The sequence below is a fragment of the Hemitrygon akajei genome, chromosome 10 (assembly GCF_048418815.1).
Source record: "Hemitrygon akajei chromosome 10, sHemAka1.3, whole genome shotgun sequence".
Classification (NCBI taxonomy): Eukaryota; Metazoa; Chordata; class Chondrichthyes; order Myliobatiformes; family Dasyatidae; genus Hemitrygon; species Hemitrygon akajei.
Genome location: NC_133133.1, coordinates 29,548,721 through 29,567,340, shown reverse-complemented (window position 1 = coordinate 29,567,340; position 18,620 = coordinate 29,548,721). Strand labels below are relative to the sequence as shown.

Sequence of the window (18,620 nt, the reverse complement as noted above, 5' to 3'; positions counted from 1 at the left end):
TTCTTTGGACGTGATACTATCCCTAATTTCCCTTGTCAGCCACGGGTGCACTGCCCTCCCTGGTTTATTCTTTTGCCAAACTGGGATGAACAATTGTTGTAGTTCATCCATGCGATCTTTAAATGCTTGCCATTGCATATCCACTGTCAACCCTTTAAGTATCATTTGCCAGTCTATCTTAGCTAATTCACGTCTCATACCTTTCAAAGTTACCCTTCTTTAAGTTCAGAACCTTTGTTTCTGAATTAACTATGTCATTCTCCATCTTAATGAAGAATTCCACCATATTATGGTCACTCTTACCCAAGGGGCCTCGCACGACAAGATTGCTAACTAACCCTTCCTCATTGCTCAATACCCAATCTAGAATGGCCTGCTCTCTAGTTGGTTCCTCAACATGTTGGTTCAGAAAACCATCCTGCATACGTTCCAACAAATCCTCTTCCTCAGCACCCTTACCAATTTGGTTCACCCAATCTATATGTAGATTGAAGTTCCTCCTCATCTCTGTCCTAACTCCACTCCCTGAATCTCGAAGACATATCCCCTAGTTCTAGTCTCATCTACCAGTGGAAATGACTTTCTTGCCGCTATCTTATCTATCCCTTTCCCCTTTCATAATTTTATAAGTTTCTGCATGATAATATTGTACTATTTCAACTTAACACAGGTCGTGGATGATAATTGAGATGATCCAATGAGGCCGCAAACTTGCACAAAAACCTATATTTGAAGGTTCAAATCTCATAAGTAAGGTGCAATGAAGAGTATTTGCAATGAATCTCACTCTGGCATTATTACACTGAAATTGGCAAACTGGTCTATTGTCACTGAGGTACAGTGAAATACTTGTCTTGCATATTGTTCACAAACAAGAGAGACTGCAAATGCTGGAAATCCAGAGCAACACACACAAGATTCTGGAGGAACTCAGCAGGCCAGGCAGCATCTGTGGAAAAAAGTAAACTGTCGGCATTTTAACCCGAGACCCTGCCGACTGGCCTTCTGAGTTCCTCGAGGATTTTGCATATTGTTCATATACATTAGTTCCTTACAACAGTGCATTGAGGTGAATTGATCTGTATGGAGGGTATGCAAGGCAATGTTTTCACTATACCTTGGTACATAGAAAACATAGAAAACCTACAGCATAATACACGCCCTTCGGCCCCAACATGTCCAGACCTTAGAACTACCTAGGCTTACCCATGGCTCTCTATTTTTCTAAGCTTCATGTAGCCATCCAGGAGCCTCTTAAAAGACCCTATAGTTTCTGCCTCCACCACCGTCGCCGGCAGCCCATTCCACGCACTCACCACTCTCTGCGTAAAAAAACTCACCCCTGACATCTTCTCTGTGGCTACTTCCAAGCACTTTAAAACTATGCCCTCTTGTGCTAGCCATTTCAGCTCTGGGAAAAAGCCTCTGACTATCCACACGATTGATGACTGTCATTATCTTGAGGAGAGAATGTTGGGGGTGGGTGGGTGTCTTTGATTAGGTTGGCTGCTTTATTAAAGCAGCAAGAAGTGCAGACATACGGGGTTGGCTGGTATCCTTGACGTGCTGAGCTGTGTCTATAGTTGTCCAGCTTTGTCCAGTTCCGGGGCAGAGCAGTTGCCATACCAAGCTAATGATGCGTCTCGATAGGATGCAACAATAAACTAAGGTGCAACAATAAAAATTGGTGAGGGTCAAAGGCGATATGTCAAATTTCTTTAGCCTCCTGGGGAAGTACAGGTGTTGGTGAGCTCTCTTGGCCATAGTGTTAAACATGGTAGGACCACACCACAACGGGCTATTGCTGATGTTCTCTTGAAGTTGTCAACTGCCTCAACTTCAGCACCGTTGACAAAAACAGAACTTGCTTCCCATTCCTGAAGTAAATGACCAGCTCTTTTGTTTTGCTTACGCTGAGGGAAAGATTGTTGTCATGAAACATGTTACTAAGCTCTCTATCTCCTTCCTGTAATTGGACTCATTATTTGAGATACTGCCCACTATGCAGAGTGCGGCCACACAGTTGTGAGAGTAGAGGGAGTAGAGCAGGAGGATGAGGGTGCAGCCTTGTGGGACACCAGTGCTGAAGATAATCCTGGCGAAGGTGTTACTGATTACCCTTATTGATCGTGGTCTGGTGGTCAGGAAGTCAAAAATCCAGTTACAAAGGGAGGTTTTGAGTCCCAGGTCTCATATTTTGGAACTGAATTTGTCTTGTAGGAGGCCAAACAGTAGTCATTCCAAACATCAAAACAAAATTCTTTCAGTAAACATTTCCCAGCTTGCTATTTGCAGTAAATTCTTAATTTGTTGATATTCTTTCTGTTGATTTTCTTTTTGATTATGTCCACCCCCCATTCAAGGAACCAAACATAATTTGCATTTTAAATGCTCAAATTTCTAAATAGATGTGCAAAATTCCTGTATAGTGCCATTTTGTAGCAAAATTCAGAGGCTTGAGGCTTATTCAAAATTTTAGTCTGACCTGTTCTGAACTGAACCAACAACCTGTCTATCCCAGATAATATTACAGTTGGTTTTTATCTAGGCAAACAACTGAATAAAGCTCTTAGTTGGGGACTGCGGCAACAAATGCATAACTGGATTTCAAGAGGTTATAAAGCTATGTTACATCATTTGTAACATATATAAATTATTCTAATGGCCGGTTTGGAACTGCCCGAGACCATTGTGAACAGCACCTGAGATAAAATTACATTAAACCCTTGAAGTTAAGGACAGAACTGTGGGAAATAATCCTTTTTATCTCAATATCATGTCCAAAATGTGGGTATTTTCCTTCACTGTGAATCAAAACCATGTAGGTCATAAATGACATGCATTGGCACCCAAGTTGAAACAAAATACAACATCTTTTAGCTTGCCAGTTGCAATGAAATCATAATTTTTAAACATTATGTTAGATTTGCTGCACATATTCTAGAAAAGGAAGTTTTCAGAGAAATTTACTTGCTCAAATAATAGTTAAAATTTATTCAGAGATCATTAGTGTCATTGAACAAGATCCAAATTTATTTTTTTATCCGTGATTGCCATGAGGAGGTGTTGGTGAGCTGTCTTCTTGAACCACTGCAATTCTGTGCACTGGCTTGTTGCAAATGGAAGGTCTTTTTAAGGCCACATTCAAAGATGGTTAATATTCAACTATGCTGAAATTATATGCATGTATTAAGATGATAAGTTACCTTATTTCAAAAATATTGACAGAACAATTGAATTTTGAGATTAGTTTTCTATAATAACTTTTTTATAACAGCTAATCTTTCCATTTTTTAAAAATTGAGTTCAGATTTTGCAGGGGATGCGATAGCTCTCTGGAACTCAACTCCAGGAATTAAAATTTAAAAGAAGTCAAATGGATGGAAAGGGAAAAAATTGCTTCATTATAAAATTACCAGTTAGAGTCCCATATTACTTACATTATTCATTATAATCTTCGCTATTGTATTATTTTCATATTACGGAGGAATAATGATTACAAATCCTCCTTTTGTGGAGCAACATTATAAATGCGTTTGTGAAGACTTCTTTTGTTACTCATAGTGAAAGCTGTCAGAGTGTGTTTATAATTTTGTTGGAAAAGGGAGGAACTCTTTGGCAACATATATTTGGATGCAACAACTAGTAGAACTCCTACCTCTTTAATTTAGTACAAGCAATTTAAATGTACATCCTCTGGTAGCATTCAAAGTATTTCTGGTATATAGTTGGTTTATTTTCTGTGTGGCAGTTATTTCACAGTATAAAATTTTACCATACATTAAAATTCTTGATTTAAACCTTTTGTGAGCCCTCTTTATGCTTAAACTATCAGTGAAATAGTATTATGCAAAACAAAAATCAGCACACGGAAGCCATTTCAAGGCTGTTGTCCTATTGTGTCTGATTTAATATCATCTAGACTTTCTATTATGCTAAAGCATTAGCATAAACCATTCATTGTGTCTCTATAATTCACAACCTCTTAAAGTTAGGAAATTCCAAGTCTACAATAAATTACTAAATTCTCAATTATTTAAGGAAAAATATTGATCCCAGTGAATGGTGAGTAAACAACTTAGACTTCACAAGGGATCCATTTATTGACTATTTTTTCCCAGATTTCCAAAACTTATTGTTCATTATTCAAACAAATCATCTTCATTACTGTATGTATGCAATGCACTGATTACGACAATTCTATATGAGTGGCAAAAAATGATGCATCACTAATGAGCAATAATATTATATATACAAGGGAAGTAAAGTTTTGCTGGTGCTAACTGCACTCGGTTTTACAGAATGAGTGTAGTGCGTTTTCACAATTCACACACAGAGGAGAAATGTCAATGAAATAACCTGCCTTCCTGTAGATGTTATAATCTTATTAATTTGCTATTAATTAACTTATATAGCAATTTTAGTTAAGTTCTATTGAACGTTTGCCTTACCAAGGTAAGAGTTGTTAGCGATCATAAACGTAAGAGATTCTGCAGATACTGGAAATCCAAAGTAACATGCACACAAGATACTGGAAGAACTCAGCAGGTCAGATAGCAGGAAGGAAAGGGGAAGAAGCTAGAGTATGAAGATGGGGGGAGAAGAAGGAACACCAGTTAGAAGGTGACTAACGATGAAGCAGATATCTCCCCAGGGCCACTGCAATTTCTTCTCTAGCCTCCCACAAAGTCCAAGGATACACTTGGTCAGGCTCTGAGAATATATCTGTAAGGCTACAAATGCTTCTTCTCTGGTAATATGAATCTCCTTCAAAGCACAACTGCTTGCTTCCATTATTGCTTGAACAACTTGATTTTCTCCTCATTAAATAACGAGAAGTAATGTTTGTTAAAAACCCTACTCAACTCCTGCAGCTCAAGACACAGATGACCTGCTGATCCCTTACTCTCTCCCCAGCCACCCTTTAAGACTTAATACTGCATATCTATAGAACCTCTTGGTATTTTCCTTCACCTTCCAGATCCATCTCATACACTCTCTTTGTCCTCCTAATTTCCTTCTTAAGCATATCCTTAGACTTTTTATAGCCATAATGATTTCACTTGTTCCCAAACTTGAAAAAAAAACAATGTATGTTTCCTTCCTTCTCTTTACTTTATTGTCACCAAACAATTGGTACTAGAGCGTACAAAGCCTCAATTTCTCTCATCAACCTAAACTTGCCAGATTTTCCCTTCAGCCTCTAACAGGAAGATGTTGCTCCTGTTAGGGTGAAGGAACTTGCTATTCATTCCTTTCCTTTCAAATGGACTCACACTATCAACCTCTACTAGAATTTGTCTAATTCACCCAAAATTAGCCCTGGTCCAGTTTAGAGCCCTAGCCTATGGACCTGCCCTATCCTTTTCCATTACCATCTTTGAACTAATAGTATTATGGTCACGAGAGCCAAGGTCTTCCTGACTGCCACTTCAGGTAACTCTCCTGACTCTCTTCCTAAGAGAAGATCCAGTATTGAATCCTCATAAGCAGGCTGCTCTATATGTTGACTATCCTGGACAGATTTCACAAATTCCACCCTGTCCAGGCCCTTAATAATCTGCATAGTCCAATCAACACTGCAGAAATTAAAATCTCTCAGTAATACAAACCTTACAGCTATGAGCAATTTCTTTACATTCCTGCTAGTCAAGTTCCTGCTGACTATTGAAGGATCTATTACACAGCCCCACTAGAGTGCTTCTTTAAGTTCTACACATATGGCCTCCCTGGAAGATCTCCCAAGAATGCCATCTGTAAGCACTGCTGTTACATCCTTCCTAATCATAAAGGCAATACTTCCTCTGCAATTACATGTACCTCTGTCATGCCTGAAGAACTGTATATTGAAGCATTGACCTGCCAGTCCTGCCTTTCCATTAGCCATGTTTCTGTTATGGCTATAACAGCCCAGTCCTAAGAACCTATCCATGTTCCTGAGTTCATCTACCTTATCTGCTAATCCATGAGCAATGAAAGAAATGCAGTTTAACTAAATATTCTTTTCCCTGCCTGTGTTGTGTCCCTGGTTCTTCTGATGACTAAACTTGCTCTTGTTGGCTACCTCTCCATGACTTGCTCCTACTCAAGAGTTCCACCCCACAGCCAATCTGGTTTAAATCGTCCCATGTAGCATTAGCAAATTTCCTTGCAGGAATGTCAGCCCTTCTTTGGTCAAGTGCAACCTGTCTCTTTTGTACAGGTTGCATCTGCCTCAGAAGAGATGCCCGTGCCCCGAGAATATGAATTCCTGCCCCCAGCATCAGCTCCTCAACCATGAGTTTATCTGGTGTTTCCTTCTAGTTCTGACCTCCCTAGTACGTGGGAGTGGGAGTAATCTGGAGATTACCACTGTCAGGATCCTGCTTCAGAGCTTCTTACTTAACTCCTTATACTCAATCTGCAGGACCTCATCTCTTGTGCTACCTGTGCCATTTGTTCCAAACAGTGCAGTGACCACTGGCTGTTCACTCTTCTGCTTGAGAATTTTCTGCGGCCACTCTGACATACCCTTCTCTCTGGCACTCAAGAGGTAACACGGCATCTTGCTGTCTCTTCTGCAGCCACAAATTGTCCTGTCTGTGCCCCTTACTATCGAGTCTCCCATCACAGTTGCCCTGACTGACTGTCCTCTCAGTCTGAGCCTCAGAGCCAGCCACAGTGCCAGAGACCTGACTATTGTGGCTACCCCAAGGAAGACCATCCCTCTCAACAATGTGTAAAGGGGTATCCTTGTTAGTTACCAATTTTTGGAATTCCCTCCAACACCTGTACACTTTCCTCTTTTCTCCTCTCCTCCCCTCACCTTCCTATTTGACTTCACCCCTCCCCTTCCAGTCCTGATGGAGCATCTTGGCCCAAAACGTCGACCGTTTACTCTTTTCCATAGATGCTGCCTGGCCTGCTGAGTTCCCCAGCAGATTCTGTGTGTTGCTTTGGATTTCCAGCATCTGCAGGTTTTGTCTGTTTCTCCCTCCCTTAACACTTCTCGAAATTTCTACCTATGTAATCAAGCATATGGTCATGTGTTCTAATAAGTCAAAATGTAGCCAGCTACCAAAGGTTGTAGATGACTTTCCTGTGAACTGCCTTGGTGAACTTCACGACTTCAACAGAGTGCATAATATAAGCTGGTGTTGAAAGAGTTATTTAGTGCATCAGTTTGTCAGAGAGAAATAATTTGCCTCTAATGTTTCCTTGTTAAACTTGGGACAATCCGGTTGTCTAGAATAGAAATATTTGAAACATCTCCGAAGTAAAATATCAATTAATTGAGAATTGTGGTCACAATTTTGGCATGGCAATTGCTTAAATAGGGTTTCAAATGACTTAAAGCTTATTCAGAGTAGCCAACATCACATAAGGCTTTCATCATATAAACCTGGGTTAATTTTTAGTATCCAGAGGTAAAATGATAATTTGCCATAGTCGGCTGGTGTGGTATACTGTGTCCGGTGCTCCCAGTGTGGCCTTTTATATATTGGTGAGACCCGATGCAGACTGGGAGACCGTTTCGCTGAACACCTATGCTTGGTCCGCCAGAGAAAGCAGGATCTCCCAGTGGCTACACATTTTAATTCCACATCCCATTCCCATTCTGATATGTCTATCCATGGTCTCCTCTACTATCAAGATGAATCCACACAAAGGTTGGAGGAACAACACCTTATATACCGGCTGGGTCGCCTCCAACCTGATGGCATGAACATTGACTTCTCTAACTTCCGTTAATGCCCCTCCTCCCCTTCTTACCCTATCCCTGACATATTTAGTTGTTTGTGGGGTTTTTTCCCTCTCTCTGCCCATCACTCTGCCTGTTCTCCATCTCCCTCTGGTGCTCCCCCCCTCCCCCTTTCTTTCTCCTGAGGCCTCCCGTCCCATGATCCTTTCCCTTCTCCAGCTCTGTATCACTTTTGCCAATCACCTTTCCAGCTCTTAGCTTCATCCCACCCCCTCCGGTCTTCTCCTATCATTTTGCATTTCCCCCTCCCCCCTCTACTTTCAAATCTCTTACTATCTTTCCTTTCAGTTAGTCCTGATGAAGGGTCTCGGCCTGAAACGTCGACAGTGCTTCTCCCTATAGATGCTGCCTGGCCTGCTGTGTTCCAACAGCATTTTGTGTGTGTTATTTGCCATATGTAATCATTTGTTTGTTATGGGGAACAAATTTTATCTGAGAAGATGGATTTGGTTGCATCTCCCTGAACATATGTAAGGAGTGGTTTAGCTCCACCATGAAGAGGATTAGTTAGGAATATGGCATATGGTCCTTGCAACCTGCTGCTAGAAAAAAGTCACATTCAAATCAATATTGAAAATATGTGTGAATATCTTCCCATTGTAAAAATTCTGTATGTCAGTAAGAAGAAAATTGTAGCAAATCGTTTGAATTACTACAGTGAAGGTTATTGTTATCAGTTCAATTTTCTAGTTGATTTATCTGCAGTGTCTCCTTCATGCTCTTCAGAATGATCATCAATTTCCCCATTGATGGCATATGTCTAGACTTGGCAGGATGTGATTTTTATCAGTAAGCATCAAGAAATGTTGATATCACTTCACATTCACAGATCAATGAAAAATATTTCCATCTTTAATCATCCAAATACACTAACAGACAAACCTTCTTCTCTTATAACTGTAATGCAACTGCTAAATGAAGAAGATGATTTAAAACAATTAAATTTGTGTACTGGACTTATGCATATCCATTATTTATATATGGACAGTGGTTATAAAAAGCTCTGAACGACATAACAGCTCATAAACCGTATGCTGCCATTATTCTGTGTAGAACTGAAAACTCGTAAAAATTGAAATGCATGCTAAAAAATAAACTTTGATTTCATCAGCCGAACATAATTTTTTAAATTGCCAAATGTGATTTTCATATGTGGAATCTCTGAGGATCCACTGTTCATGAGCACTTGTAGATGATCCCATGTGTTTTGTTATTTAGAGCATCTAACATTGACTGGATGTAATCTTCTAAGTTTTATCACATGATGAATCCTAACTCAAGTTGCCCCTCCCTACACTCATGTTAGAAAATCCATCAAGTTGACATTGTCTTCCCCTATTGGTTTGAAAGGAAATGACTCTTACTTTATTGGATCAAACTTGACTGTTACTGAAAAAGTCTTTGGCCTCAGTAGTTTTATCTATTCATATCACTAAAATGTTAATAAACGTAGCAATTTTACTCCATGCCCTAAGTTTTTTTTTTGTTTGCCGATCCCAAAGTTAGCCTTTTAACGTTTGGAGACTCCAGGACAATTATGTATGTCTGATAGCACATTATGGGACTCCTTGAAGAGTTTGCATTCATCCAGAAATTCAGATTTCTGTTGTTCAGATGATAAATTTTGATAATTAAACTGGTTTCTACTAGTGCTCAACTAGTGTAGAGGAAAGTAAAGTTTGAGATCAGAGCCCAGTCAACCCAAACAAGTCAATGAACTGTGAACATGTCAACTTAGAACACAGAACATAGAAAATCTACAAAACAATACAGGCCCTTCGGCCCACAAAACTATGTCGAACATGTCCTTACCTGAGAAATTACCTGGGGTTACCCATAGCCCTATTTTTTTCTGAGCTTCATATACCTGTCCAGGAGTATCTTAAAAGACCCTATCGTATCCGTCTCCACCACTGTCACCGGCAGCCCATCCCACACACTCACCACTCTCTGTATAAAAAACTCACCCCTGACATCTCCTCTATACCTACTTGCAAGCACCTTAAACCCATGTCCTCTAATGCTCGCCATTTCAGCCCTGAGAAAAAGCCTCTGACTATCCACATGATCAAAGCCTCTCATCATTTTATACACCTCTATCAGGTCACCCCTCATCCTTCGTCGCTCCAAGGAAAAAAGGCCGAGTTCACTCATCCTATTCTCACAAGGCATGCTCCCCAATCCAGGCATATCCTTGTAAATCTCCTCTGCACCCTTTCTATGGGTTCCACATCCTTCCTGTAGTGAGGCAACCAGAACTAAGCACAGTACTCCAAGTGGGGTCTGACCAGGGTCCTATATAGCTGCAACATTACCTTTCAGCTACTAAACTCAATCCCATGATTGATGAAGGCCAATGCACTGTATGCTTTCTTAACCATAGAGTCAATCAGCTTTGAGCATCCTATGGACTCGGACCCAAAGATCCCTCTGATCCTCCACAGTGCCAAGAGTCTTACCATTAATACTATATTCTGTCATCATATTTGACCTACCAAAATGAACCATCTCACACTTATCTAGGTTGAACTCCATCTGCCACTTCTCAGCCCAGTTTTGCATCGTATCAATGTCCTGCTGTAACCTCTAACAGCCCTCTACACTATCCACAACACCCCCAACCTTTGTATCATCAGCAGATTTACTAAACCATCCCTCCACTTCCTCATCCAGGTCATTTATAAAATTCATGAAGAGAGGGGTCCCAGAACAGATTCCTGAGGCACACCACTGGTGACTGACTTCCATGAAGAATATGACCCGTCTATAACCACTCTTTGCCTTCTGTGGGCAAGCCAGTTCTGGATCCACAAAGCAATGTCCCCTTGGATCCCATGCCTGCTTACGTGCTCAATAAGCCTTGCATGAGGTACCTTGTCAAATGCCTTGCCTAAATCTATATACATCTACTGCCCTACCTTCATCAATGTGTTTAGTCACGTCCTCAAAAAATGTAATCAGGCTCGTAAGGCACGACCTGCCTTTGACAAAGCCATGCTGACTACTCCTAATCATATTATACCTCTCCAAATGTTCATAAATCCTGCCTCTCAGGATTTTCTCCATCAACATACCAACCTCTGAAGTAAGACTCACTGGTCTATAATTTCCTGGGCTATCTCTACTCCCTTTCTCGAATAATGGAACAACATCTGCAACCCTCCAATCCTCTGGAACCTCTCCTGTCCCCATTGATGATGCAAAGATCATTGCCAGAGGCTCAGTAATCTCCTCCTCGCCTCCCACAGTTGCCTGGGGTACATCTCATCCGGTCCCAATAACTTATCCAACTTGATGGTTTCCAAAAGCTCCTGCACATCCTCTTTCTTAATATCTACATGCTCAAGCTTTTCAGTCTGCTGCAAGTCATCACTACAATCACCAAGATCCTTTTCCGTAGTGAATACTGAAGCAAAGTATTTATTAAATAACTCTGCTATCTCCTCTGGTTCCATACACACTTTTCCACTGTCATACTTGATTGGTCTTATTCTCTCACATCTTATCCTCTTGCTCTTCACATACTTGTAGAATGCCTTGGGGTTTTCCTTAATCCCATCCACCAAGGCCTTCTCATGACGCTTTCTGGCTCTCCTAATTTCTTTCTTAAGCTCATTCCTGCTAGCCTTAAAATCTTCTAGATCTCTATCATTACCTAGCTTTTTGAACCTTTCATAAGCTCTTCTTTTCTTAGGTAACAAGCCAAAGAAGGGATATACCACCTTTTACCCACATGCCCTGTCAACCATCTACTGCCCCACAGCAGCAGATCCCATCCAGCCATCTCAGATCCCACAATACTAGGCAGAAGTAGTCTCGACCCAGAGCGACTGCAGAAGAAAATTCTCTTAATCCACGTGGTTGTTGACAGTTCCCAAATTTCCAATACCGTCTGTTGTTGTATGTTTGTATAAATGGAAGAGTATCTGTACGTTTATCTTACCAAATTTCTTAAAAATTAAGAAGATAATGGATCTCCTCTGTGCCTTATCTGTTCTGGGAAAACGTTACTGCTTGAGCTTTTATTTTATTTAGAGATACAACACGATAACGAGCTGCTCATGTTACACCCATGTGACCGTTATAACAAGTTTTAAGTCTCCTGAATTTTCTCGAATGCTCTTTTCACAGAACATTACCTAAACCTGTACACAGTATTCAATGCTTCTTTTGATTAATTCCTTTTTTGGAATCTGGCTGTCACTTGCAAGAGTAATTTATTTCCTTTGGGCGAGTGATGGTGATCATTCTTACCATAAATCCAGTGATCTTCTCCTCTGAGACCTAAATATATGCAATTACTGGATCAGGACAATTGCACAAAATTATGACTTTAGATCAACACTTACAGGTAGAAATTAGTCTTCAATGTATGTGCTGATTGTGTGACACATATGGAGGGCAGTCTGCTTCTGAACTTTTGATTCTAGTAGTCAATGACATGAAATTTTGGAAACAGAAAATCTACAAATGATGCTGCATCACTCATTTTGCAAAGAGTACTGTGAAAACATTTATAACCCCTCTTCAATGAAATAATTTTGACATTGGGAGAGTTGATTTTAATCATTCTCAATTGGGCTATTTTTAATCATTTTAAGGGAATTATTGTTGCAAACACAACAAAAACAAAATGATTATCTTAGTATAAAATAAGGATTTAATTGGTCTTAGTATTAAGAATGAGTTATTTCAATGAAATTGTTTCTGAAAAAAGCAAACCTTTGACGTTGATTCTCAGTGATGTCATTAAAGGAGCATTATTGGTTCCAAAATGAGTTCCTAGTTTGATCCTGGTAATGGAGCTGGTTCCATTTTAAGTTTTTGTTATTGTCACATGTACTGAGGTACGGTAAAAAACATTGTTTTGCATGCCATCCATACAGATCATTTCACCCACACGAGGACATTGAGGTAGTAGAAGAGAGAAGCAATAACAGAATGTAGAACCTTGTGTTAGTTACAGAGAAAATAGAATGCAGGCAGACAATAAGACATAAGGCTATGATGAGATAGATTGTGAGTTCAAGAATCCATCTGGTTGTACAAGAGGCCAGGTCAATAGTTTTATAATATCGGGATAGAAACTACCTTTGAGTCTGGTGACACAAACTGTCAGGTGTTTGTATTTCTACCCAATTGGAGGAGAGAGAAGAGGGAATGTGCAGGGTAGGTGGGATCCTTGATTATGTTGACCGATTTACTGGGGCAGCATGTATAGAGAGAGGCCATGGAGATGAAGCTGTTGCTTGTGATGCGCTCATGACTCTCTGCATTTTCTTGAGGCTGTCTCCAGGTGTGTCCACTAACCACTTATTTTATATAATGGTCCTCATTTAATGTGAAAATTGAGATTTTATAGTACAAATTGGACCATGGTTGGTGTTTTAGAAACAAACCGGCCATCTGAAAGGGAGATACCTTCAAAAAAGTTCAGTTGTTATTATTGTGGGCCTGAGAGGCAGAACAATTGTCCTTTGGGCCTCCAACAATAGTCTGGACGACAGAGGTACTATAACCACCTTTCCTAATTGATGGAGACTACTTCAAAACAAGAACTGGTGACTGACCTGTGTACTCCATGATCCAGTATCTCAAAATTCCATATATATTGTTTTCAGTCTATAGCATTTCTAAGTTGATTTTTTTTTGCTTTGATATTCTAAGATTATTGATTAATGTTTTTCCTTAACTTGACAGGTTCCTCCTTTACTGATGGATGCCCAGTTCTCTGAGTTCACTCCGGATATTACACCCATAATGCTTGCTGCACACACCAATAATTATGAGATAATAAAACTTTTGGTGCATGGGGGTGTATCCATCCCCCGACCCCACCAAGTGAGGTGCAACTGTGTGGAGTGTGTCTCCAGCACAGAAGTTGACAGCCTTCGTCATTCAAGGTCACGTCTGAATGTCTATCGTGCTCTGGCCAGCCCTTCATTGATAGCTTTGTCAAGTGAAGACCCAATCCTCACAGCCTTTCAGTTGGGTTGGGAGCTGAAGGAACTCAGCAAAGTTGAGAACGAGTTCAAGGCTGAATATGAGGAGCTGTCGCAGCAGTGCAAGCTCTTTGCCAAGGACCTTCTGGATCAAGCACGCAGTTCCCGAGAGCTCGAGATTATCCTGAACCACAGAGATGACCAGAGTGATGAACTCGACCCCCAGAAATGCCATGATCTAGCCAAGCTCAAGGTGGCCATCAAGTACCATCAGAAAGAGGTAGGACTTGGACATGAAGCTCTTGTTACAAGTTAGCTTTGGTGTAGCTAGCAACTCCATCTAGGCAGACAAATGTTACCCTGTGGGCTCAGTGTGTGTGTGCTTGTATGTTATTGTGTATGAGTGTGTGTGTGTGTGTGTGTGTGTGTGTGTGTGTGTGTGTGTGTGTGTGTGTGTGTGTGTGTGTAGTTTGTGTGTATGTATGGGTGAGAGAGAGTGTACTGTATGTGAGCTAGTGTGTGTCTGTGTGGGTGTGTATGAGTGTGTAGTTTGTGTGTATGTATGTGTGAGAGAGAGTGTACTGTATGTGAGCTAGTGTGTGTGTGTGTGTGTGGGTGTGTATAAGTGTGTAGTTTGTGTGTATGTATGTGTGAGAGAGAGTGTACTGTATGTGAGCTAGTGTGTGTGTGTGTGTGTGTGTGTGTCTGTGTGTGGGTGTGTATGAGTGTGTAGTTTGTGTGTATGTATGTGTGAGAGAGAGTGTACTGTATGTGAGCTAGTGTGTGTGTGTGTGTTTGGGTGGGTGTGTATGAGTGTGTAGTTTGTGTGTATGTATGTGTGAGAGAGAGTGTACTGTATGTGAGCTAGTGTGTGTGTGTGTGTTTGGGTGGGTGTGTATGAGTGTGTAGTTTGTGTGTATGTATGTGTGAGAGAGAGTGTACTGTATGTGAGCTAGTGTGTGTGTGTGTGTGTGTGTGTGTGTAGGCATTGCAGGTGATTGATAGCTGTTACGTTAAGGGCCTCAAGCATGATGGGGTAAAATGGTGATGAGTTTCCCTTCCTCTGCCCCCATCACCTGGCAGAAAATGGCACAATTTGTGTCCATAACTTTAGGCAATAATGTAACAGAAATTTTCCTTAAGCTTTTGTCCTTCGATATCTATTTATAGGAAATAATTTCTGTTCAGTAAAGGGGCAGAGAATTTCTAAATTGAATGTGAGGTGATGCGTGAAGCTCACTGTTCCATTTAACCTAATGCAGTTATGTTTAAAATGCAAACTAATTAATCTCTGGTTGTGTAACACATTCTAGTTTAAGATCAGTTGGTTGAAGTGATTTAGAGGGTGGAAGCGAAATGAATTAGAAAGCATGGATCAGGCTCCATTCTAAAGTCAAAAGCAATGCTGAAGATCTATGCCTTACCTGAAACCAAGGCAAATGAACACCAGAAAGGGGACTAGAAACATTGTCCAGGTCTTTTTCCAGGAGGATCTGCACGTGGAAATGCAGGCTCATATAGGTATAAAGCTGCAGAGAGATACAAATCAAAGTCTTAAATGGTCGTAACTCCATTGACAATTGCAAATGAGTGAGCATGGAATGGAATGGAATTTCTGCATATTTGTAAATGCTGATTGACCAATACACCTGCAGTATTGCTGTTGCTTCCTTACAAAATAGCCTAATGTTTTTTAATATTGTGTGAGGAAAGTGGGGTACTTACAGACCTACAGACACCTTGCCTCCTTCTTAGGAAATCTCCCTTTGGATTCCCTCCCCCTTTGCAACTAGGTGTCTGCAGAGCTGATTTGTAGTCTGAAATCAGAGCACTGGCTGCATTTAACCGAAGCCCAAAGTCAGTCTTGGCTGAACATTGCGGACACTCCATCTGTTTCACGCAACCACGAGAAGGTGCCAGAGGAAGTGGTTGAGACAGATACGATAACAACATCTAAAAGGTGTGTTTGGGGATAGGAAAGGTTATTTGGTTATGGGCCAAATCCATGCAACTGGGAGTATTTTAGATGGACTTTTTAATGGGCTGTCACGAGGTGGGGACAAGGGTGCTGGGAGAGGACCCACAAGCAGGACACAAACACGTCTTTCTTAGGTACAATAAAATAGTATTTATTACTCGCTACACAGAAAATCAGGAAATCAAGGAGGACAAAGAGGAACATGAACCTCAGACTAGGGGACTAGGGAGTAGGATCGCCGCGGACCTGGGACTTGGAAACAGGGAACATGGACAGCCGCGGACCTTGGACTTGGACCCTGGGGACTGGGATCGCCACGGTCCTTGGACTTGGAGACTGGGACCTTGATTCACCGCCGCCATACACTTGGATACCATGGATCACTGCAGCCAGAAACATGGACACCAAAACACACAGCAAGGAATCTTGAACCAGGACTCCTCCTTCAGATCAGGCACCGAGCCGGGACTCTTCTTCAGGGGGTAGACATGGACACTGGTTATGAACATCAAGCCAAGACTCCACCTTCCACTCAGGCACCGAGCCGGGACTCTTCGAGGGGTAGACACGGACAAGGGGCATGAACATCGAGTCAGGACTCTGCCTTCAACTCACCCCTGCCTGGTAGATTGACCTTGCCCGGACCCACTCTGGCAAAGGAAGGCGAATTGCTGGCACTCGGATGCGGGCTGGATAACTCTGGCTTGTCGTAGCGGCAGTGACTTGTGAAGGCTTCTTAACACTCTCGCCCCGAATGGCTAAAGCCAAGGGCTTATAAGCTGCCGGATCGGGTCGAGAGTAGATCACCTTGATTGCCAAGCTCAAGGGACGCGTGAAACAGAATTAGAAGGGAACAAGGCATCAATGGTCCGGATCGCAACTTAACTAAATTTAAAGGGGAACCGATCCGGACCATGACATGGGCATGGATGAGTTGAGCCAAAAGGCCTGCTTTCATGCACTCTGTAACCCTCCATGACTCTAAATATTGATGGGCAAGAAGGTTAAACTACAAAAAAGATGCTTCAGGTAAAAGCTAAGTACTTGCACGAGGCAACCAACGTCAGAGCTCCCTGCACGAGGAAAGGGTTAAAGAAGTTGATGAAACTAAAGTAGAATGTTGGAAATATTGGAAAGTCCTGCTGAAGGGTCTTGGCTCAAAACATTGACCACTTATTTAATTATCTATTGGGATATGGCAGGGGATAGGCCCTTCCCACTCTTTGAGTCACACTGCTCAACAATACTCTGATTTAATTCTAGCCTAATCACAGGACAATTTCCAGTGACCAATTAACTTACTAACTGGCACATCTTTGGACCATGAGAGGAAATCGGAGCAGCCGGAGGAAACCCATGTGGTCATGGGGAGATCGTACAAACTCCTTACAGGTAGTGGCAGGAATTGAATCCAGGTCATCTATATTGTAAATTGTTGTGCTAACCACCACACTTACTATGCTGACCAACTTCCCTCCATAGATGCTATCTGACCTGCTGAGTTGTTTCAGCATTTTTGTGTGTTACTCTGGAAAGTTCACGATGCTGGAATCTGGAACAAAGTATATAAAGAAACTAGAAGAACTTAGTGGGCGTCTGTGGTGGCTAATGCGTTATTCTTTGGATCATGACACTGTATCAGGACTGAGAGAGTAGAGGGAGGATATCCAGAGTCTAGGAATGAGAGGCAGAGATGAGACAGAGGGTGTAATGATAGGTGGACCCAGATTGGGTTGTAATGGAGAAGGTTATATATCAGGAATTATTCATATCAATATAACATTTGGGTGAAATTTGACAATGAGGAGGAAATGGAAGTAAAAAAAGAGGTAATCAACTGAAGGTGAGATACATACAATGGCAATGTAGCTTGCAGGAGTCTTCCAGCTCCCCCTAGTTACCGATGAGTTACTGGAAGGCGTTGAAAAATGCCCATGTTCTAAAGAAACACAAGGAGATGCCAAACAACTTCAGTCAGGCAGTGTAATCTTGATTCTGGGGAAATAATCATCTCGAAAAAAAAAGAATTGTTAAGAAGAGCCAGCACGAGAGATTAAAGTATTTAGGAAGCTGATTGCACAGTGTTCTGGTGAGGAATTGTCCAGTACAAGTAGATTAAATGGGCAAACTTGTCGATATGATCACAGTATCGGAAACTTATATTACTTTCACCCCAGTATGATATGATATGGATTTGTTAAAGGTAAATCTTGTTAGACAACCTGATTTAATAAGAGCAGTTTGGTGGTGTTATGGTTACCACAGGTTGAGTTCCCCTCATCCAAAAACCTCCAAAATGCTCTTTTTGAGTGCTAACATGACGTTGCAAATGGGCAATTCTACAAAGTGCTGGGAAGGTTCCCAGGTGATGCGCAGGCCTCTGCACACCACAGACAGTTCTGAGAAGTGATCTCACCTATGTGATGAACAGAAGTTGATAAAAAATAGGAAAACCCTGCATAAAGTGAGAAATGAAGATCTTGAAGTGTATTGAAAGAGTGGATTCATCAGTGTCTGAATGAACATATGCTGCTTAACGGTATGCTGATCATGAAACAAGCAGAGACAAACTGAAAATCAAAGGTAATTGTGAATATTCATCAGGGTGATTAGTGACATTGAAGAAAAGGTATGGCATTAAGTTTTTAAATATTAGTGGTGATAAAGCATCCGCTGATCATGGAGTAACAGAGAAATTCTTTGTTGAGTCTGCCAAGATCATTACTGATGAAAATCTAACACCAGAACAAGACAACAATGCTGGTTGTTATTATACTTTAACATAAAACTTTTTTAAAAAGCAAAACACAAATACAGTGTACTGTCACAAACACAAGAAAGTCTGCTAGAAATCCAAAGCAACACACACTGGAGAAACTCAACAGGTCAGGCAGCATCTGTGGAAACGGATAAGCAGTCGACATTTCGGGCAGAGACATGGCATCGTAGGTGGAGCCTG

At 41.3% G+C, this 18,620-nt stretch overlaps 1 protein-coding gene across 2 annotated transcripts in view; it reads left to right on the top strand.

Annotated features, from left to right (window-relative positions):
• LOC140734256 (short transient receptor potential channel 5-like) overlaps window positions 1-18,620 on the top strand; it is a 132,349-nt gene that overhangs the window by 36,475 nt on the left and 77,254 nt on the right. For both annotated transcript variants that reach the window (XM_073057980.1, XM_073057981.1), the window contains exon 3: window positions 13,442-13,963. In XM_073057980.1, coding sequence (XP_072914081.1) covers window positions 13,442-13,963 — 522 coding nt within the window. The remainder of the gene's footprint in view (window positions 1-13,441; window positions 13,964-18,620) is intronic.